Consider the following 23,342-nt stretch of genomic DNA (forward strand, 5'->3'; position numbering starts at 1 on the left):
ATTAAAGATTAATAGGCATGTTTGCTTGTATGAATGTGACCAGCCAAGCTGGATTTGATATTTACATACACTGAGGCACCTTTATATGAATGGGACACCACAGAGGGTTTTTAATTTGATAGCAAATTAAAATTATATATGCTTTTAGGTCTTTTAGAGATCTGTTGTGAGATAAGGGAGACTAGTAGTTCAACTACTTAAAAAAAATATTAAAAAGAGAAAGAGGGAGTTGGACTAACAAATGAAGAAGGGCTAACATGTTTAAAATAATAGTAAGTGATGTATTTCTAGGCAGGCCTATTAACTCTCACTAAGATTTTTACTCATGTCATTTAAGCATTTTTTTCTAAATCCATCCCTTGTCACCAAATCTAGTTAGAAATTTCTTCCATTGAAGCCCCCAATAAAATATAAAGTAATATAAATTGCTTATAGAGCATTATTCACTGCATCTATATCACTGTCTCCAAAGAGAACATTATTCACTTAAGCGTTATGCAAAACTGGTCTTTCTCTTGTCAGAGAAAGTAAACACGTAAGGAAGAGAACAATTCAGGTAGCTGACATCAGTGAGTGCATATACATCTCTTTCTGCTGTGTTTGCACACCTTTCCTAGCCTAGTGTCAATACAGAGGCATAGAGAAAACAACATGATGTTAACAGAAACTCATTGCCTTTGCTGGAGCTAGTATTTTTATTCCTGGAGATCCCTTGACATGCTCAAAATAACAAAGATCGCATATAAAAACAGGGCAATCAACGAGCAGCAATTTAAAAAATGTTGATAGAAAATGGAAAAAGTCTGAGATGAAAACTGTTCGATACGTTGAACTGCTGCATCAAGCTATTAGTGTCTTTTCCCTCTGTGTAGTCCTGAAGTGAGAGAGGTTTTGATTTTAGGCTAATGTCATATAGTACCCATTTATTAATAGACCTCTTCCATCACAGTTAGCCTGTACTGGGTGGAAAAGAATCCAAAAAGAAATGTGTGAGAGTTTCAGAGCCAGTGGCACAGCTCTTTTTAAAAGAAGGCTGACACAAGGGATGTAGTCATCTGGGAAGACGTAGTGGAGGTAATGGTCTGACTCAGTGTAATCCTAATGTTTTTGTGTCAAATGTTACTTTATTGTGCATCTCTTTTAGTTATCAGAAGCCTTTATTACGCCACAGGAACTGAAAAAACAGGCCAGGGAGGTTTTTATTTTACAAGAATGTAATTTGTAAATTGCAGATTAGCTTTGCTTTTTGGACAGTCACCACATAGGTGCAATAACACAGGTTTGAGCACAGAAGTTTTAATTGATTGGGTCAGTGCATGGTCAATCACTCATATCAATGATAATTCATAGTCAGGATTTTTCTCTCCTTCTTTCTCTTCTTGGTCAATAGTGCTAGGGACAATTTCCATAATCATTTTCTTCTGAGAGATTTTTTTCTTAGATATTAAAGATATCCCATTTCCTAGATTTGTGAATTCTTCAGTTATTGAAAGTCCATTGTGCTATAAGTAGGATTATATTTGATTCAGAAGTGTTTGTTGAACTGCTTTACAGAAACAGCAGATTACAAAAAAAAGGTATCCATGAAACGAAAAAGGAAAGCATGGTTTGGAGGTCCGCTAACATCAGAAGGTACTGGATCTGAATATTAACAAGTCATCTAGATGATAAGGTAATAGATGATCTTCTGAGAAGTCCTAATAAACAAACATAGGCTGAGAAGCTGATGTACATTAAGAAAAATATAACACACATGGACACCTATTTACCACTTGTACCTTTCCTCCAAACTATTTTTAATGACGGATACAAAAATCCGGTCTTGTAAACACATGCTGCAGTAATCCCATTTCTTGAAGTCTTGCACATGACTGGAAAATGCATAACTAAATCAATGTTGACTGTGCCTATTTATGCCAACCTGGTTCATTAAATGTGCATATACGATACATTTATGTAGTTAAATATACAGAAGTGTTTTAGCAGAGTAGCTCTGTATTTTGAGGTTTGCTTACACTTTGTAATTTTCTTGCTTGATGTGACTTTTAACATTTGCCCAGCCAGTCTCTGTGTCTCTCTCTCTTTCTCTGTGAGGTTCACAAGTAAACTGATTTAAAGATTGCATAATGACTGTTTGGCATATCCTACAGGCAAAGGTCCAGAAACCCTTTTTGCTGGCTATAACCTCAATGATAATGAGTGGCACACAGTGCGTGTGGTTCGGCGAGGAAAAAGTTTAAAGTTAATGGTGGATGACCAGCAGGCCATGACAGGTAGTGTGGCATTGTGACTCTGTGTTACTGGGGGGAAACACAAAGCAAAAAATGACTGAAGGAAAATGCCTTTATCTGAAAGCAGCAGAAGCTTTTTTTTTTTCTTGGATAAGATCAAAAATCCATGTTATGCATCTTGAAATACTGCTACTACAAGTGCATTATTACACTTGATATTAATATTACTCTAACATTGCTGTTGAAATTAACGAAAACCTCCATGCTGACTTAAATGAATGTTTTTATACAGTAATTGGAGAGAAGTCATTTGATATATCACTAATGAGAAAGCAAATAAAATGTTTTTAGCAGCACACTGAATTTATACTAAGGTTAAACTCTCTAAGCCATTGCTGTAAGAACGAATTTCATGAATGTTTGAAGGATATTCTATTGTGTTTTAAATCTTGCATCAGCTGTCCTCAATAATTAAATGTTAGGCAACAGACATCTCAAATACTAAAATAGCAGTTGGGATGGGAGAAAAAGCATGGCATGAATGCTAGCAGACATTAGAAATACTATATACTATGTATATATTATCAGAAATTATAAGAGAGAAGACTTTACTTTTGTTCTGTTAAAGGTAAGGCTTACATATGTGTCATTAATAGCAACAGATCTGGCTTCTGGTCCTGATTCCTTGCACAATACAATGTGCCTAATTTTGTATTAGCTATTTAGTATGTTCCTTTGTTTTCACATAGTATTAAATAGTTGTTGTCATTCATTTTAAGCTATGTTAAAACAATAACAATTTCAATGGGTTTTTAAAAGGAAAGCACCTTCTTTAGTATTTTTTCACCTCAGCAGAACACTGAAGACCATGTCGCTGGCAGAAAAATAATTGCTATGTAGTCATATAGCTGAAAAAACATACTTTCTAGAATCAGAAATTACCAATAGATCTTCCAGAGGTGAAGCAAAAATTTAGTCTGTGTATGTGATGATGCTTTGGGTCATTCTCCCAAGAAAGTGAATGGCCTAAACCAGTTATCTTCTTTGTGAAAATAAATATATAGTATTGGAGGAACCATACTGAAAAATAGCATCTTGCTACCTCATCTGGCAACTCAATAAGGCTACTTTGGGGATGTTTTCTAGTTAGAGGAAGCTGTTTACATCTGAATAAAATATAGCATATAAAACTACATGCGGATTTTCTGGGCTCCTCATGGCAGGTTTTTTATTTACAAATAGTACAGGTTACAAGACCACCAAGAAGTACTGTTTTCAGCTTTGGGTTCAGTCCCAGCTGCTCAGCACAGCTTTAGAAAAGTTCAAAATATACGTGACGGATTAAGATGAAAACAGGAGGTTTCTATCGTGTATAGTCTAGTCAAGTGAAGTAATAAGTAAAGAATGAAGGACTGTAAGTCCCATCAGATCCTGAAAGCTTAAGATGGAGGGGAAGCCATTAAATAATTCAGCCTCACTTTCTATTTTTTACAGGTTATAACGTATCGCCTGTTCATCCATGTACTGAGCTTAGTTATCTTTGATGAATGCACAATTTGTGCATGGATAAATAATATCTTTCAGAATCAAAACTAGCTTTCATTGAAAGTCATACAGGTGGTTTTGAAACTTTTATTCATCATAGAAGAGTTAAAATACTCACAGTCCTGATGCATTTTGTTTTCTGGAAATGTATAGAAAATGAGTGGACTGAAGGAGGTTACTATAGTCGGATAATAAAAAGGATACCTAGCTTATGGGTATGAACAGAAATTCATTTGGCCTTTTGTATGTCCAATAGCATTGCAACAGGTAATGCATTTTGTGCACCAACCTGACAAGTTAAAAAAGACAAAACCACCCAACCTTGTAAGCACAAACTGCAGTCTCTCTCTTTTTCTTCATTGCTGTAGTTGCAAATACTGTGGAACATTATGTGAAGTCTCAAGTCCTGTTAGCATGTTTGTACAACTGAAATGTTGAGGGAAATTAGTGATGTGAGCCCAGATTCTGGAACTTTTTTATTATTATGATCAAAAAAGAAATACATTTAAGGTAGTGAATGTAGTGAGGATACTGCGCTACAGGCCAAAGCTTAGTGGATTTTTGCCATCACATTTATGCAATACCATCTGAAGTGATAGAAGACTGGAATACATAATGTTCCTCCTGTAAAACATATGATCTTCAGCTCTCTGTCTGTGATCCAATATACAGCTCTTGGCCTTGCAGAAAGTTACAGGTTTGGCATTTTTCAAGACAGCTCCCTGACTCATTACTGCAAGGAAGAACCCACCTTTGCTAATATGTCAGGAGAAGTGGTATCTTCAGAGCTCATGTTTAGAAACAAGAACATCAAGAAGGCTGTCCTTGGGGATTAAGGTGCCTCTTGCAGTGCTCAGCCTGTATGACTCCAGATCCCAGATGCTGATGGTGTTCAACGACATCAGCAGACATAGGTCAGAATGCATCCTGAACTAAGTAAGCTGCTTGTATATATTTATCATAAATTATTAGAGCAATTTTCCTTTTTTTTAAATAATTGTATTAAAACTTGCAGACCTATTTTCACTGTAACTTCACTGATAACTGTATTTGTATCTCAGTGCTGTGACTTAACCTGTTTGTGAATCCATCTCTCTGGTCAAAGCCCAAATATCTACATTAATCTTGCCCTTACCCTTTCTGTCTTCACACACACGTACACAGACGCTCGCTTAATAAACCTATGAAGGTTCAGCTGTCTAAGCCTGCCTCAGGTCTTTCTGCACCAGCGCTAAACATGTCCAGCCTGGGTGAGAGCTCACACTCTTCTCTTGGAATAGTATGTTCAGGGAAGGACAAAGGGAACTCAGCCTGTCAACACCTTTGAGCTGCAACTGTGGAAACTTGTATTACAGAGCAGTTTTATGCCAGTATTTATTCCAGCTTGGCTGTGTCTGCTGTTCACCTTCTTTATATTCCATGAGAGACACAAAACATCTAAGGAACTGGGGAATCTAGTCCATGGTTTGCAAAAGGTAGATTAAGTGGTAAAATTGATTAGTAATCAAAAGGTGTTTTGTCATCATACCCACACAACATGGCCATGGATCAACCGTGTGATAGTACTGCCGTACTTCTTTAAAATAAGCATAGAAAAAAGTCTCTGCTCCATTAGAAAAGGGAACTCTTCAGTGGACACAATTTTGTTGTGCTAGGTAAGGTATTTAATAAGTAGCTTAAAAACTTAACTGACCTGTATGCAGTGCTCCCTGGCAGTGTTGATCCTTTCCTTCAGATTAGCTCTACAGTCAGCAAATTTCAGGCTTTCTGCTGTGTAAGAGTCCTTTCATGACAAAGACAGACCCAAAAGTAGCTGTGAGGCCTGGTTTTGGCTGCCTTTCTGAAGTGAGCAAGTCCCTTGCTGTTTTCAGGATTACAAGACACTGGCATACACCCCTGCTGAAAGTTTTCTGCTTCATCCATCTCTTGGGCTCTGCCCCCTTCTCCATGGTTTATCCCAGTGGCACAAAACTTAATTGCATTCAAGGAAGGCTCTGTCCACCCTTACAGCACAGGGTTTTGCAGCAGGGCCAGCATTAATGTACCTAAGACAGCTTAAACAGGAATCCTTCTTTCCTCTTGCCGAATCATGCACTTCTACGGAAAACACATGGAGTAATATCCCCCAAACTGTTATGCCTGTCTTCCATGAAACTCTTAACATTGTAGTTTTAGGTCTGAGATTTGCCTTTGTGTTCTTCATGTTGTGTTAATTAATTGCACTTGCATATAGTAAAACCATGTCTGGTTAAGTATAACCAAAGTGAGGGATTTTGGTGGCAGCTTGATATACTGTGGTATTGTGCTTCAGTTTAGAAATCTTGCTGTTGGCCTTATCCAAACATACTGAGCTCAGCAGAAAGGCTTCCAGATGTTTACGAGTAGTTTGGATGAATTTAGAAGAATCCTCTTTAGAGCCAAGAATTGACTTTGCACATTCTGAAAAGTGTGAAATTGATGCAGATACTTAAATCACATTATGTGCTTTTTGACCTCCCATTTCAGATGCTAACATGTGTTTTCTTGTTACTATTTAAAGGTCAAATGGCTGGTGATCACACACGACTGGAATTTCACAACATAGAAACAGGAATAATAACAGAACGGCGCTACCTGTCTTCTGTGCCTTCTAATTTCATTGGGCATCTACAGAGTCTTACATTTAATGGCATGGCGTACATTGACTTATGTAAAAATGGAGACATCGATTATTGTGAGCTAAATGCAAGATTTGGGTTCAGGAACATCATAGCAGACCCTGTAACCTTTAAAACAAAAGCAAGTTATATTGCATTGGCCACGCTACAAGCATATACATCTATGCACCTTTTTTTCCAGTTCAAAACAACCTCTCTGGATGGATTGATACTTTATAACAGTGGCGATGGAAATGATTTCATTGTGGTTGAATTAGTAAAAGGGTATGTATGGATTAGCATAATGACAAAAACAGTCTATTCAAAGTGTATGTACAGGAGAAATACAAGGGAAAGTTTAGGATACAAATCTTTATCTGACTGGACATATGTGATTGATGAATATTTTTTCATGTTAAACTTCATATACTTTATTGTGGCTTTTTCTTTCAGATGAAGCTAGATGTCTGAAAAATATGAAAGTAAATAATAGGTATAACTTCTATAGTGTTTACCACAAAGAAGTACTAGTTTGTAGCCTTCCTCTTATTCCCTCTCTACGTATGTATGTATGTGTTGTTACATGGAGTGCTCATTACTTTCCAGAAACTTGGGGCTGCGTCTCAGCCCATCTAAATGAATGGTGATTTTTTGTGAATTAAGGTTGCTTCCCCATTTGGCATTCATTGTTGTCGTCTGGTTTTACCAGCACTACTGAGGACTACAAGGAAACAGGAAATATTGGACATATTATTTAGTGCCCACTTGCTATGTAAAGAAAAAGGAAACTTTTCCAATTTTTTCTCTTTTCCCAGGTATTTACACTATGTGTTTGACTTGGGAAATGGTGCAAATCTCATCAAAGGAAGTTCTAATAAACCTCTGAATGACAACCAGTGGCATAATGTGATGATATCAAGGGATACCAACAATCTCCATACTGTAAAGATTGACACTAAAATCACAACACAGAGCACAGCAGGAGCCAGAAATTTAGATCTCAAAAGTAAGTACAGTAAATCCTGTATAACCTACAGTGAGGGACATTACAGAATGATAACTTGAATAATGTATGTACAGTATAATTTTGTAATACCATATGAAATGTTTTATTTGATAATAATTGTGATCACAAGAGATGACGTCTTCTTTATGTTAGTCTGACAATGCCAGTTTAGTAGTAGTTCTGCACAGTTAGTACAACTTTAAATGTGTGAAAATGCCACAGGAAAAAAAAGTAGGAAACGCTAAGAATACAGAGTGGCCCATATATACCAAAAGATAATTGGAGGACTAAAGGAGCTCTAAAATATCTATGGAAAAGACTTGAATTTTACATGAACATAACTTATGTAAGTGACATGCAGAAACCACAGCCCAAGCTTTACAGTATGACTACAAAGGTTGTGCAGAACTGATGATCTCTGTGTTAGAGAATTGGGGAACGTATTGACCTGTCCCCCACTGTTCAGTATTCCACATAAAACCTACTTTTTGTTGGGAAAATAAATGCAACACAGTATTTTGATATAAAATATCTTGTAAGTAAAGCAATCTTATGTGGCAATCCTCCAATGAATCAGTTATAAATACAAGTTGCCAGATGTATTGAATCATAAACATATACTCACCTAAATATGTAATGTGTTGTAATTTCAATTGCAGGGAGGGATAAACTTTGTTTTATAGGTCTAAACCTTCATTTTAAAGGTCCAGCTAGATTCTTAAGATCCATTTTAATAAACCAAACTGATATATATGTGTATTTTAAAATAAGTAATAGTAAATAGTTGTAAGAATGACCTTCTGAAAAGCTAATCTGCATCAAAGGAAAATATATTTTTGAAAGGATGTATAAATATACTTTTAAAATACTCCTTACCTAATCAGACATAAGAAAATATGTCCTGGTCACGTGTAAAAGTATCATGTGTTTTAACAGTCTTTATAAAAGTTCTTGTTCGGAAACCCAAAATTTCATAACAGTCAAAGAAAATTTAATATTTCAAAAGTCAGGATGTTAAAAGCAGATATTAATATTCCAGCAAGAGCTTATTTCTTGCTGGATTTTCTTTTAACTCCCTCTGAGTCACAGATAATGAGCTGACCTTAGTAATTATTCTGGATTTTGTGCTATTTTACATGTTTGCTTCACTTGAAAGTGCTATTAAGATTGTAAGAAAGACTGTGAAAACTGTATCTTGATATATCATAATCTTCAGTAAGAGCCTCTTTATCAGAAATGCTTGGTTTTTAAATTAAAGCTTTTTGGATGGCTCACGCTCCATTCTCAAAATTGTATTTGAAACTTGTGCCATGTTCTTTCTCATTTTTGCACTCTTGTAAGTGCAGTCAATGTTTATTAAGACCATGTAATATCTGAATGTTATTTTTTATGCTGTAGAGAAAGCATCCACCTTATTCTTTCACTAATAATAAATACTACTTATGCATATGAATATGTACATATATGTATTTAATCTGCTTTTTTCACCAGTATATTAATTAGACATAAGTAGGAAAATCAGTCTTGTTAGAAACTGATAACTAAGTTAACACAGTCATTTTATTCGACATCTTTTTCAAACTGAACGCGGTGGTTTGATATGTTGTTTTATTTAAGAAAAGGGAAAAAAAGTTTGAACGACGTGCTTAATAAAGGCACTAGAGGGCACTGTTATTTCACTAAATGCACTGCTAAGTGCCTTCACAGAGAGCTCATCAGCGAGGATAACCTATAAAATCCAACATCCCTTTGTTTCCTTCACTTTGAAAATTCTACTTTTGCTTTACCCTTTTGAAGTCAAACTGTATCCATAGCTGGTACATTTTCTAACCTTGAATTCCAGTGGAAAAAAACTGAAGAGCATGAAAAAACATGCTGAGATTTGAAGCGAGGAAGGTGAATTGTATTAGATGATGATTTTCTGTAATTCACCACTCAGGAAATGTGGCTAGTAAACGAATAACAAGCCTGACGTATTCAGTACAGTAATATACAGTAAGCTTCTTTCTCAAACTGGTCTAGTGTATGCAGGTCCTCAACCTCTGTCTTCTCATAGTAGTATGTTTCATTTTATTTTTTTAATGTATTCTATTATATTTTGGTTGATTGGTTTCCTTAAATATGGCACAGCACACATATCATGAGGATTTTTGTTGGGTTTTTTGGGGGAGTTGAAGCTGATACATTTTAGCCATCAGGCTAAAAAGGAGAAAAAATTGCCTTTCATTATTATTTTTTCTTCCTTTGTATTCAGTTGAAATGCTTTCCAGTAGCTTGTTCTTTTCTATTTTATGTCAGTGTTTCTTATGGTGAGACATCTCTGTTATGCTATAAACACTCCATACACTTTACTGATACAAGCAGCTATGGTTAATTCATTGTCCTATATTATTTTAGCCCTAGTAACAAGGAAATTCAAAATTATACTTCCTGCTAGTGATATCAATAATTCTGTTTAACCAGAGTTAGCATTAGGTGAAATATAAATGTGTACAGCTAATGTAGAATCTGCAGCGTTTCTGAGTAATTGTAGAGTTACCAGATTTCAGATGCTGAAATCTAAGCTAATCCTGGAAAGATAAATCAATATATGCAGTTTTTTGCAAATACACAGTGAATTCGGTACGAAAAAGTGACACAGATTGTGTTGTAGATCCTGCAAAAGATGCCAGTTGTCTGGGAAAGCAGACAGTTGCCATAAAAATATGGGAGAGAATTTCCACTATGTGTAGGATTTGGCTATATAACATAGAAAGTCCATTATTACAGACATGGGTTCACTGCATAACCTCTGCTACAATTTCAGTGGATTGGAGTGGGTACCTGTGGAAACAATTATATTAAATTCTCCAGCTTAATTATTGCTGCAATTAGATAGGTAAATTATAAATTGGAGACAAATAAATGAGTGAAAATAGTTCTGTGTTTGGATCCCAAGAACTGTGTTATTTTTCCTAGCACAGAAAATTAGCGAAGTGTACTTGGGTGCAGTTCTAGCAGATAACCTGTGAAGATAAATGAGTCTTAACAGCAAAGGCAATGCAGCTCAAGCCTGCCAACATTCAGTTACACACCAAATTCGTTTATGTATATTTCATGAGCAGATTCCCTGTCCTGCTTTCAGTATAGCTCAGATGGTTAGCATGACTACAATTCAAGTTCTTCACAGACTAAAGTAGTTGGGTGGAAGGGGAATTCTTGCCTGCTGTACTTGATGCTGTGCTCTTACGGTCTTGAGAGGTCCAAGTAACCTCGAAGGTGCATAAAAATGCAAGTGAAAGTGGATTTTGACTTGTGCTCTTATTCCTCACTGTTGCCAAAGAAAAGATGTCTCCTCTGCTCAGACTGTAGGTATTACAACATCTGTAATGTCTCTTCCCTCTCCACATTTTCTTCCTGTGGTGTGGGAAATTGGAGTTCTGTCAGAATTTTTTTTTTTAAATATTTGAAGACACATGATCTGCTTTCAAGGAGGAGGAACATCCTCAAGCATGACTTTGTATCCACTTGCCTACTAGGGTTTAGTCTTCCTTTTGCTTCTCTCCTGCACACACAGGCACTATTTTAATCCCCAAAGTTCTCACCCACTTTCTTTAAACAGCAAACATACAAAAAACTACAAGAATCAACTCAGAAATTAAAATATTTTAGCATTTTAGTTGTTTATAAATTGTGATGAAAGGTTGAAATATCATACTCTCAGAAAATGAAAAGCTAAGGAATGCTGCTGTTATTTTAGATTTAACAATAAGTAGTTACAAACTTTTCTAGAAGTTGGTAGTTTCAGTACTTCAGTATCCCATCCTATTCCAAACTTCCTAGCTATGCTGTACTCTCCAGCATGAACTGCAGTCATCCTAATTTTGATATTGGGCTAACTATATTTTCTTTTAAAGGAAATAACCATCACAAAAAAAAATCCTACCCAACTCAACATTTACGGTTTGATTTTTTGCTGCCTATGCAGCATCTTGTACATCTTTAAGACCTGCTTTTTTGAACTGACATCTATACTTTCAACTTGTCTCACTCTGTTATTCTCTTCCATGTGGCCTTCCCAAAGGTCAGTTTTGGAGTCTGTTGTAAGTCATGTGTTATTCCTGTGCTGTTATATCACTTCTACCTCAAAAAATGCTGTTCATATTAGAGCATACATCAGAATCAACTTTCTTGGATTTAAAAATCCTGTCTGGATCTTGTCTGTTTTATTTCTGTACCTCTTCACTGGCCTCTGGCTTCCTGTGTTCCTTTGTGAGATATGGGTGCTGTTGCTATACACATTTGCCTTTTCATTTGATTTTTTGCTCCTATAGTGTGAAAACAGCCTAGTCTGAAGCATCCAAAAGAAAAGTAATCATATTACTTTCTGGTATCACCTCGGTGGTTTTGCAAATGGACTTTAAATATACTTCTTCCATGTACATAAACACTCACTTGGCAATTAATTCATCCTTGTAAACTTTTAATGCAATTAACTAAATTATCAGTAGATCTACTAGCCTGGCATATTCATTGATGATTCATAATAGTCACTTAATCTATTGATATTTCATTTTCCTGTCAAAGGAGGTTATTCATGCTATGCAAAACTGAGCTAAATTAGTCTTGATCATAAGGAGATTTCTTGTTCCAGCAGTGGAAATTGAAATTATTTTGAATTCATATAATATTTGTCCCTGTTGTTTTACATTGAGCCCATTATTATTGTTGCTGCATTATATGTTTTTCTCTATATTACAAGGTTTCTGTCAATGGCAGTGATTCTTCATATTTCTATTACTAAGAAACAAAGCTTTAAGAAGCACAGAAAAGTATTTTATATAAAAACGCAAATTTGTACAAATGAACAAGTATTAATGGTTAAATTTCTCAAATAAACATGCATGAGCTAATTGTAATGACCTTGCCAGCAGGCTGTGAACTCTTCATGCAGAAATAATGTTCTGTTCCAAATGCAGAGTTACAAATACTGTCAACAGTAAATAGATCTTCCTAATGTGACCTGTTGGAGTAGACAACGGCAAATGCAGCTGTTGTCTTCCTGATAGTGTTGGAAAAGCAGCATCTATACAGATGGAAAAATAAGGATCTTAAAACTGAGAGCTCTTCTTTGAGACTTCCTGTGTAGCAAAGATGTACGGGCAGATAAACAATAGGAGATTGGACAACCTGGTCTAATGCAAATTCCTTCATCCTCCTTTCTTTGCAACTTTTCACATACTGCTTCTAAAGAGCTATGCTGTCTACCAGGTTGTGAAAATAATTTAGGCAATGCTCAGCGGTCAGAAATTGTATCCAGATTTCCAAAATTATGAGATGGGGAAAAAATTTAAATTGTACTCCAGTACTTCTGGATTAAATCAAAATTAAAGAAAATACTCTAGTGTTTGTGCTGAACTCTGTGAAGTCAACAACATTGCAGTAGTCTTTCAGATCACTCCGTGGTGAGAGAAATTTTTTGCTTTCTGCTTCTTCTCCCCTGCTCTTTTCAGTCTACTACACACACACAAATGTATAGATTTGCTAACATTTCTACAGCTGTTTGGCATGCTGGTTATTACTGTTGCTCTTGTGGAATTTCTTTCAAGCCCTTCTGGAATACTATGTAGAAGTTATGCTAAGGATAAGATAGGAAACATATATGCTCTTAAAACTTACAAAAAAAAATCTGCATATTTAGCATAAATACATCCCACTGCATCCTAGCACCCCCCTGACCCTGGCCAAGAAGCATGTCCTAAACTTGTTTTCAAAATGTGCTGCCATAGGTATGAGAGTGCCATCCTCATGGATCTTGCTATTCTGACTGAGCAGTCCTTTTTTGCAAAAGAGCTGCTTTGTGTAGTATCCTCAGAGTCTGGAAGTGATTGTCATGATCAAGAAGTTGGTAATATTAGATAAAAACCTCTCAGCTTTTTGGTAGCTTTATGTGGAGAATTCTTCACTGTTTGGAAAATAAGCTCTGCTAAGAGCATGTGTTGGCTATGAAGCCAAGAGCTAAGGCTATGAAGCAGAGAATGTGTAAATGATTTCAGAAGAATATCAATAGGAAGGGAAATCTGAGTATACTATGTCATGAAAATGCGTGCTTCATTAGAGTTTTGTCTATTTTTCAGGTGTATACAATGTACAAAAGTGGTCAGAATAGGAAAAAAATGAAGGACATTTCATGTGCTTGAATGCCCCACCTCTCCACCACAACCATCCCCCTCATACAGAGCAATTGGCATAGCATTGATTCTGTGGGAGATGGATTACCATGCACATTTATATGGCAATTAGATTTTATTATTTACCACTTAACATGCATCACCAACTTTCCTCACAGTCCACTGGACAAGCAGACTGCTTTGGTTTTAAATCTGTTTAATCTTGTTCATGCCAGTGCTTTCCACCTAGTTTTCAATGGGGGAAAAAAAGAAGCAAAGAGAAATCATAGAATCATTTAGGTTGGAAAAGACCTTTAAGACCATCGAGTCCAACTGTAAATCTAACACTGCCAAGTCCACCACTAAACCATGTTCCTAAGCACCACATCTACAGGTCTTTTAAATACTTCCAGTGGGATGGTGACCCAACCACTTCCCTGGGCAGCCTGTTCCACTGCTTGATAACCCTTTCAGTGAAGAAATTTTTCCTAATACCCAATCTAAACCTCCCCTGACACAATTTGAGGCCATTTCCTCTTGTCTTATCACTTGTTGCTTGGGAAAAGAAGACTGACACCCGCCTCACTACAACCTCCTTTCAGGTAGTTGTAGAGAGCAGTAAGGTTTCCCCTCAGCCTCCTTTTCTTCAGACTACACAACCCCAATTCCCTCAGCTGTGCCTCATAAGACTTGCTCTCTAGCCCCTTCACCAGCTTCTTTGCCCTTCTTTGGACTCGCTCCAGCACCTCAATGTCTTTCTTGTAGTGAGGAGCCCAAAACTGAACACAGTATTCAAGGTGCGGCCTCACCGGCGTACAGAATCACACAGAATCACAGAATCACACAGAATCAACCAGGTTGGAAGAGACCTCAGGGATCATCGAGTCCAACCGCTGCCCCTACACCATGGTGTCAACTAGACCATGGCACTAAGTGCCATGTCCAGTCTTTTCTTAAACACATCCAGAGATGGTGATTCCACCACCTCCCTGGGCAGCCCATTCCAATGTCTAATAACCCTTTCTGGAAAGAAATTCTTCCTGATGTCCAACCTGAACCTCCCCTGGCAAAGCTTGAGGCTGTGCCCTCTTGTCCTATCGCTAGTTGCCCGGGAGAAGAGGCCAACTCCAACTTCACTACAACCTCCCTTCAGGTAGGTGTGGACTGCAATAAGGTCACCTCGGAGCCTCCTCTTCTCCAGGCTAAACAACCCCAGCTCCCTCAGCCGTTCCTCGTAGGTCAGACCCTCCAGACCCTTCACCATCTTGGTCGCCCTCCTCTGGACTCGCTCCAACACCTCAACATCTTTCTTGAAGTGCGGGGCCCAGAACTGAACACAGTATTCAAGATGCAGCCTCACCAGTGCCGAGTAGAGAGGGACGATCACTTCCCTAGACCGGTTGGCTACACTATTCCTAATAGAGGCCAGGATGCCATTGGCCTTCTTGGCCACCTGGGCACACTGCTGGCTCATGTTTAGCCGGCAGTCGATCAGCACCCCCAGGTCTCTTTCCACCGGGCTGCTTTCTAACCACTCTTCCCCGAGCCTGTAGCGCTGCATGGGGTTGTTGTGGCCGAAGTGTAAGACCCGGCACTTGTTCTTGTTGAACCTCATGCCGTTGGTCTCGGCCCATCTATCTAACCTGTCCAAATCCCTCTGAAGGGCCTTCCTACCCTCCAGCGGATCGACACTGCCACCCAGCTTGGTGTCATCTGCAAATTTACTGAGGGTGCACTCAATCCCTACGTCTAGATCATCTATAAAGATATTGAACAGCACCGGCCCCAGAACTGAGCCCTGGGGAACACCGCTAGTGACTGGCCGCCAGTTGGACTTTGCCCCATTCACCACCACTCTCTGGGCTCGGCCATCCAGCCAGTTTTTAACCCATTTAAGAGTCCACCCACCCAAGCCCCGGGCAGCCAGTTTGTCCAGGAGGATGCTGTGGGAGACAGTGTCCAATGCCTTACTGAAGTCTAGATAGACTACATCTACTGCCCTGCCCTCATCTACTAAGCGGGTCACTTGGTCATAGAAGGAGACCAGGTACAGGAAGGGGGCGATCACTTCCCTTGCCCTGCTGGCCACACTATTTCTGATAAAGCCAGGATACTGTTGGCCTTCTTGGCCACCTGGGCATGCTAGCGGCTCATGTTCAGCTGGCTGTCAACCAGCAACCCAGGATCCTTTTCCTCCAGGAAGCTTTCCAGCCACTCTTCCCTAAGCCTGTAGTGTTGCATGGGGTTGTTGTGACCCAAGTGAAGGACCCGACACTTAGCCTTGTTGAACCTCATACAGTTGGCCTCGGCCCATCAATCCAGGCTGTCCAGATCCCTCTGTAGAACCTTTCTACCCTCAAGCAGATCAACACTCCTGCCCAACTTGGTGTCATCTGCAAACTTACTGAGGGTGCAGTTGATCCCCTGGTCCAGATCATTGATAAAAATATTAAACAGAACTGGCCTCAATACTGAGCCCAAATAAAGCAGCTGGGAATCTGAGAATTGTTATTGTTAAGAAAATGTTTTTGTGTAATTGGTTTTTGTTTGGGAATACTTGTCATTTGAGAACAGGATTGTTGGGGAAATTGTGGATTTTAACCTGGAGAAATCTAGGGGAATGTTCAGACTTGAGCACTTACCTTTTCAGTATCTACTTTTGTCCATTGAAAACTTAGTAGCTAAGGACATTGTCATGTCATTGCGATTCGCACCCCCCACACACACACACACTTTCTACCACACAGCTTTACTTGCTTGTGAAACATGGGCATATTTGCATAAGCATTGAGCAGTTCTGAACAGAGCCAAAAAGTGTAATAGGAATGAAAACTGAGCACCAAGAGGTGAATGCAGAAGTGGAGAGCACATCCAGCAGAGCCGAGATGTAAAACAGTGAGCAGCATTGCAACAGCATGAGAAGAAGTTTCTTGACTTGCACATTTGTACTAAGTGCAGAAAGTCTTCAATGCAGTTATGAGAGTAGCATGGTTATGAGAAGTGTGATGGAATCAGGAGACTTGGAGAAAGGTAGATCAGCAGGTATATCTCCAGTGTGAACTGCTGTAGAAATCGGAGGCAAGAGAAATCTGCAAGGTGCTCTTCACGGTGCACCTATCAACTGTGAGTTCTTTCTGATACCTCTTAATCCTTACCACCTTTTTTCTGTCAGTGTGGATTAGGGTGCAGTGCTACAATGAAACTGTAGAAAGAACAATATCAACCAAGGGAGGAAATATCTTCTTCAAAGTTAAATTCTCTTGACAAATAACTAGAATATGTCCTATATGCCAATAAGGATGAGTAAGGAGAACGCACAGTGCCAGCATTTCAGTGCTGGTGATTTCTTTTTTTGAATAACTTTAATGGGGTATTCTGAAGGTGGTGTAGAATTGGTCTGAAAAGATCAGTTTCCTTCCCAAAAGAGCAACTTGCTAACTCGTAAATTCATTTTTTTTGCCTGTAATCATTTTGCCTTGCTTGGTTATCAGTACAGGGAATGTGGAAGATGGAAGGCACCACCTGTCATATCATACAACTGCCTCTTGCCCAAAAGATTTGAAAGGACAGATAACTCAGCAGAGCCTGGCAAGTAAACTAGCTGCCCTTTCCCTTCTTAGGTGAGAGAGTCTAAAACTGCTGGAATTCATCACTCCAACAGGAAAAATACTTGAAAAGCCTACTTTTCTTCCAAAGAAAAAAAAAATCACATCAAAACCAAAAGACTTCAACCACAAATCAACACTGAAGCTACAGAATGGACTCTTTGAAGTGAATAAGTGGGCATAAAACACTAAGTTTATACGTTCATGTCTTGCCTTAAGTGCCCTTGCAAGTGGTAGACGAAATTCAGTCATGCTTGGCTGTAGGACCAAACGCGCATGTGAATGCGCAGCAAGTACGTATTCTCTACTGTAAAAGGAGATTTGAAAAGCCGTATGCTGGAGCGTATGTGCTGCAGAAGCTGTGTGGATGCATCACTTAAGTCTTTGTCAACTGTCCTTCAGTTTCTTATTGGGTTATGATCAGAGCAGTCTTCTTGATTTATTCAAAAAGAAGAACAATTATTTTTCATTGACATTTTTAAAGGATCAAATAATTCTTTTGATATGGAACAAAAAGTAAATATTTAGTCATGAATAATGAAAGTGGGGACAGACTCTAGAATCACCACTCATCTATTCTTCAGGCCCAATTCCTTTTCTAAAGCATGTGTTGAAACCCCACACCTGAAAGAAAAGTCACTGCTTTGCTCTGCCTGTTGCACAAAGTAAATGGTAGGTAGGTGCTTTTGTATATTGGAGAGGGGAGAAGGTCATTAAGGACAAGTAGGCTCCCATATTTCATTGAATGTCAAAGGCATCTAGATGCCTACCTGACATCTTCATTTGAGACAAAATCCCTTGATTCAAGATGAGGATATTGTCTTTTGTGTTTACGCTAGTGCATAGTCAGCTTGTGTGAGAGTAATTTATTTTCACATTTCAGTTGCCTCAAAAATACCATGAATTGGGATTGTGTGGGTCTTCTCATGTAGAGTTCCACCTAGTACTTCATTGTGCAGCTATTAAGATACTACAAAGTGATTTCTATTGATCTTGTAACAGCAAATCATCTGTTTTATGAAGGACTTGAAAAAAGTTGAGCAATTTTTTCATTTGAGATTAGACTTTCCCTATGGTATTTCTCAGTCTTCTCAGTCTTCGTTCCTCTTTGCCTGCCTGAGGGAAGAAGATGTTACATGCTTGATCATTTTGAAATAGCATATTTGGAGAAAAGTGTGCCTGACACCTCAGCTTCACCACAACCAGATGTTCCTTTGTATTTTCATGTGTCGTATAAAGGAATTGTGGAGATGCCTGTTGCGCTTTCAGAACCCACCACGTTATGCCAGGGCTATCCATCTATTTCTTGGGGAGTACACTGCAGAAGCACAGTTGTTCCTAGCCGTAGTGGTGATTTAGTACAATGTAGCATTAGAAACAAGACAGAGAAACTGCTTCTAAAAGAAATGAGAAATGAAGAGAATAGCTGAATATACAGTTGAAACCAGCAGCACAACAAGACATGAAGGGACAGAATGTCTGCTTTTGGAGAGAGTGATGGATTTGAATGTATCTTTGTGCAGTCGTATAAAAACATTACAGGGGTATTGTCTTTATGGGTTATGAAAAAGCCAAGCCACAGTTTGTTCTACTGTTTTATTTCCTCCTTTTTGTTTTGTTTTCATTCATACACGGAACCATATTTGAATGAATGATGTTCATTTCTTCTCAAGAATGGTGTTCAAGAAATGAACACCAGGCATGTACAACAAAACATATGTATTTCGGAGAGTAAAGAAGCCTAACTATATCCTGGTTAAACTACTTGTTCCCTGAGCAATATTTACATGTTTCTGTTAGCATTATAAACATGTGGATAATTCCCTCTCTATTAGTGCTTGAAGACAATGGTGGTCATTAAATTAAATAGTTTTTGCCAGCAGCATGTATCATGTAAGAATTCTCGGGTGTGGACATGAATCAGGAAAGGAGGAAATTCTATGGGGTGACCTGTCAGCAATGTCAGTAGTTAGTGCCAAATAATAAGATACTTCTGCTACTTATTGAGAAAAGAAATAAATAGAACAGCATCTTCAATTTTTATTTTAGATTTCTTTGGTTTAGCATTTGCAAAGTTCTTATTTTGAAGAAATGTAGAGGCTTGGGATAAAAAAAGATGAGTTATTACAGAAGGATTTGGCAGTATTTGTTTCACCAACAGTTGTGTGTGACTCACTGTTGTGTGGTGTTCTCTGCGGTTTTTCGTAAGTGTGATTCCAATAATGAATACATTGAGAACTTGGATTCCTTTATTAGCTAGCAATTTGCTTCTGTGTTAAATTCACTTGTCCTCAAAGCACAAATCAGCTCTAAGTCACAAAAGAGACACATAGGTGTAAATAGTAAAGCTATTGTTGGAATAAATGAAGGTCTTCATTACCTGTAAAATATATGAATTAAACCCACTAAACTCTTTTCTTTGTCAGTGCTTATGATATAACTGACCACTACTATTATTGCCATGATTTATAGGTATAGCTCTGAAAGTGCTGGCTTCCAGTTAATTCCTCTGACCTGTAATTAACATGCCAGTGAGAAACACTGTAGCATACTTACTTTTCTGGCCTCAGAAAAATGAAGAGAGGAAACAATCCTCCCTCTCTAAATAAAAGGGGTAACTCTGTGTACTGATTCCTAATATAATTAAGAAGACAGTTGTGAGATTAAGGAGTACCTGCCCTCAAATAAAGTGCCTTATTTGAAGCTTCTCCAGAGATCACAAGGAAATCTTGGAGCACTCTATTCTCTCACCCATTTCTTTACTACCTGCTACTTTGTTTATGCTAGTTGATATATTTATATAAATTGGTTATTTTCTTTTATAAATTAAGGAAAGTCACAATGGTAAGGAAAAAATGGAGACTTTTTCAGGAACACATTTAAAAATCAAAATAAACTTCAGAAGAAAATGAACATGCATGAAATGTAATAGCTAAACTTTAGCTCCAGAAACTATGGTTAGCACTGTAATACAAGTATATCCCTTTCTATACGTACTTAAAAAAAATGCTCATCTGTTGAAAGAAAGAAATAGAAGAATTGCATTTTTCGTTGTGTACAACTCCTGAAATGGTAACACGTTTTCAGTGGTAGCAGTATTGCGATAGTATTGCATTGAGGCTGCAGCTAGTTTAGATAGTGTCATGATCTCATACTATTGATCTGATGAACTGTGATACCTTACTTAATGAAATAACTTACATGTAATACATGAGGGTAAATAGGCAGATACACAACAAGGGATTAATCCTGTTTTAGAGCATGTAACGTTTCCAGTAGTAAAGCCGTGCTTACATAAGAAGTGAAAAAGAGGAGAAAACCTGAGAATTTGTATCATACTGTGTTGAGTCCTCTGATCTCTTTTAGTGTGAGCAGAGACAAGCTTTATCTTTTCCAAACCTCTGCTAATGCATGTTCAATATACAAATATTTTCATTAACAACATTTTCTTCAATTCTGTCTTGCCTGAATTTCTAATGGTTGAGTTTTGTAGGAAACTACTTCATTGAGATGAACATGAAAATGAAGCATATGTTTAACTGAAATAAAAGTAGCTATGCAAAACATTTGTGATGCCAGATATGAAAAAATAACCAAGAGAAAAAATTTAAATAGATTTAAAAAAAAAAAAAACAAAACTGAGTTTTAATTTCAGATCCTAACCCTTAATACAAATTTGTTTCTGAGATAAAGTGTGTTTTTATGCCATCAGCAGCAAACTCAAAACACATTTTATATTAAATCTGGGAAAGGTTTAGCCCACAGTTGTAAAAAATACTTGTATATACTTTATAAAAGGTAAAGTCTAATAGTCAGTATGGCTGCTCAATGCATATAATATGTGTTAGTGTAGTGTATTAGCTAGTGCAAAAGCAGAACTCAAGTTATTTTGAACTTCAACAAAGTTAAAATATTACCCGGAACATGTCTTTGTGGGAACTGTCTTCAATAGTATATAATGATCAGTCCTAATTATCAATAGTCTTAAGGAACTGTAAGTAAACTGTAGAGTTACAGTTTATTTAGACTCAATGTATGTTAATTCCATACATGTGATACCTATTTGAAAATATTCCAGTGTATATTTTCAGGAGCAAATATTCTGAGTTCAGGTTCATATGCTGGCACACTGACCTGAACTTCTACTAGCCATTAATGATAACTGACAATTGCTATATGACTGTATATAGCAATCTCAATATGCTTGAGGGATGTATCTTAGGAATTAGCAGGGGATCAATTTGAAAGTTTGCAGTTTTAAAGGTTTAACCAATCACAGAATAAAAAATGGTTGTTTGGACAGTATACATGCTGGGAGGTTTAAAAAGAGGTTGCATATGTCATGTCCAATAGACTAAGTTCAACATTTTTAGCGTACGTGTGAGTTTCCTAGTATTGTTCTCTGGAGTTTCCCTCTTTTAAGTCCGTTGGAATCCATTGAGATGAATTATCTCTCTATTCGGAGTTGATGATGACTAAAAGCACAGAACTTCAGGAAACCTGGAAGGGTTTTACTTTCTAGATGTTCCACCTGAGAAAAACATGAAGAACCTTTATCACGAGGCAAGAGTTTTTACTTTGTTTCCAGTTCAGCTGGTTGAAAAATACAGAAGTTTTTCTTCTGTGAATGAATTACATCCCTTTTGTAGGAACGTATGGATCCCCGTATTTTAATCTGTTAGGGCTAATACCGTGCTTCTGAGATTTATACTGTACCTCAAAGCTCTAGAGGAAAGCAGTATCTTATTTTTCACATTATCTATGTGGAATGGAGAAAGCTTCAGGTTTCTTAGTACATGATGCTGTAATGGTTGCTAAGACTTTTGGTTGGATGACTTGTAAGATTAATAATATGTATGTTCCTAAGCTTTTTGTCTTCATTTCACTAGTTCAAATACAGTTGAATTTTAGGACAGGTATGTAGTGACTAAAAATTTTTCACAGTCTAATAGACATTTGTTTGTTTCAGGCCATTTCCTTGCAGGCAAACTGTAAACCATTGCAAACAGCACTAAATTGCACTCCCTTGCAAACAAGCAAGTATGCCAGGAGAACCAGGAAAAGGTGTGACTGCGGCTTATACAGATAAGAGGGAGATTAAAATTAGCCACATGGCGTAGTGATGATAGCTAGTACATTCTGAGTTCTGTCGCTATAAAATCTGCCTACAAAGCTCGGTAAACACTTAGGAAATGAACAATTTTGCATTTGAGGTGATGCAGAAACACTTTTTGGTACATCCTGTAGCCTAGGCTCCAAAATCATCCAGACTGGGGAACATACTGGAAAGCACAATGCAGATTAGAAGGTATATTCAGATAGTTTGTTGAAAATTTATGCTAGCACAAAACTAGCACTGTTATCGGTGAGGACTTAATGCATAGGTAGAGCAAGAATTTTGTCACTGGATGATGCTTCAGAATCGGATGCTCCCATAAGCACATTCCTTCAAACAGGTTCAATGCTTCTCAGAAGCTCTCAGTGTCCTCTCGCTGTGTGCCTAAAGGGGCTTGCCTGTAGGCATGCTCAGAGCACTCCCACCAAGCTTGCAAAGACGGCTGCTTTTTCTGAGTTAGAGGATAACAGAGCAGGACAGTAAACTCATGCAAGATGTAGGAAACCATGGTTTTATTCCTTTCTGTCTGTGACTGAAAGAATCAAGCACATCTTGCCTGCCAGGAGGACTGAAGCCTGTTAGCTAGGGCTGTGTTCACAGTGAGCATGCTTCCCCTCTCTGGCCAAGTAAAGCAACATGTCTTCAGCAACATGCATGGAACGGACCTAGTTAAACCTGTAGTCTGACACTTAAGGCACACTTTAGGGAGGTAGGTTATGTTAGTTTGAAAGATCACTGTTCTGTCTGCCAGAGACACCAAACATGTGAAAGAAAGGCACAGCCTGAATTGTTGTAAAACAAAAAAGCATCCCCTCCCTTGGTGTTTAAGAGAAAAGTTATAATTATGACGTTGCAAAGTAAGTCGCCGAGCTATGAATTACTCAAAGGAAGAAAAGCACTAGCTTTCACTCCTGAGTAAGTTACCTGAGGTTCATCAAAGAGAGCTGTCTGTCATCAGAATTATTTTTGTCAATAAAATTCTGTTTGCTCAGTGTGCAGATTGCCATTTTAAAGACATATAACTCCCCCTGTTCCCACATGACTGACAGAGGGT

General features: G+C 37.9%; 1 protein-coding gene across 11 annotated transcripts in view; it reads left to right on the forward strand.

Annotated features, from left to right (window-relative positions):
• Positions 1-23,342, forward strand: part of NRXN1 (neurexin 1) — a 743,394-nt gene that overhangs the window by 344,112 nt on the left and 375,940 nt on the right. For all 11 annotated transcript variants that reach the window (XM_068402153.1, XM_068402237.1, XM_068402487.1 and 8 more), the window contains 3 exons: positions 2,151-2,273; positions 6,316-6,697; positions 7,228-7,418. In XM_068402153.1, coding sequence (XP_068258254.1) covers positions 2,151-2,273; positions 6,316-6,697; positions 7,228-7,418 — 696 coding nt within the window. The remainder of the gene's footprint in view (positions 1-2,150; positions 2,274-6,315; positions 6,698-7,227; positions 7,419-23,342) is intronic.

Source organism: Nyctibius grandis, chromosome 1 (assembly GCF_013368605.1).
Source record: "Nyctibius grandis isolate bNycGra1 chromosome 1, bNycGra1.pri, whole genome shotgun sequence".
Taxonomy (NCBI): Eukaryota; Metazoa; Chordata; class Aves; order Nyctibiiformes; family Nyctibiidae; genus Nyctibius; species Nyctibius grandis.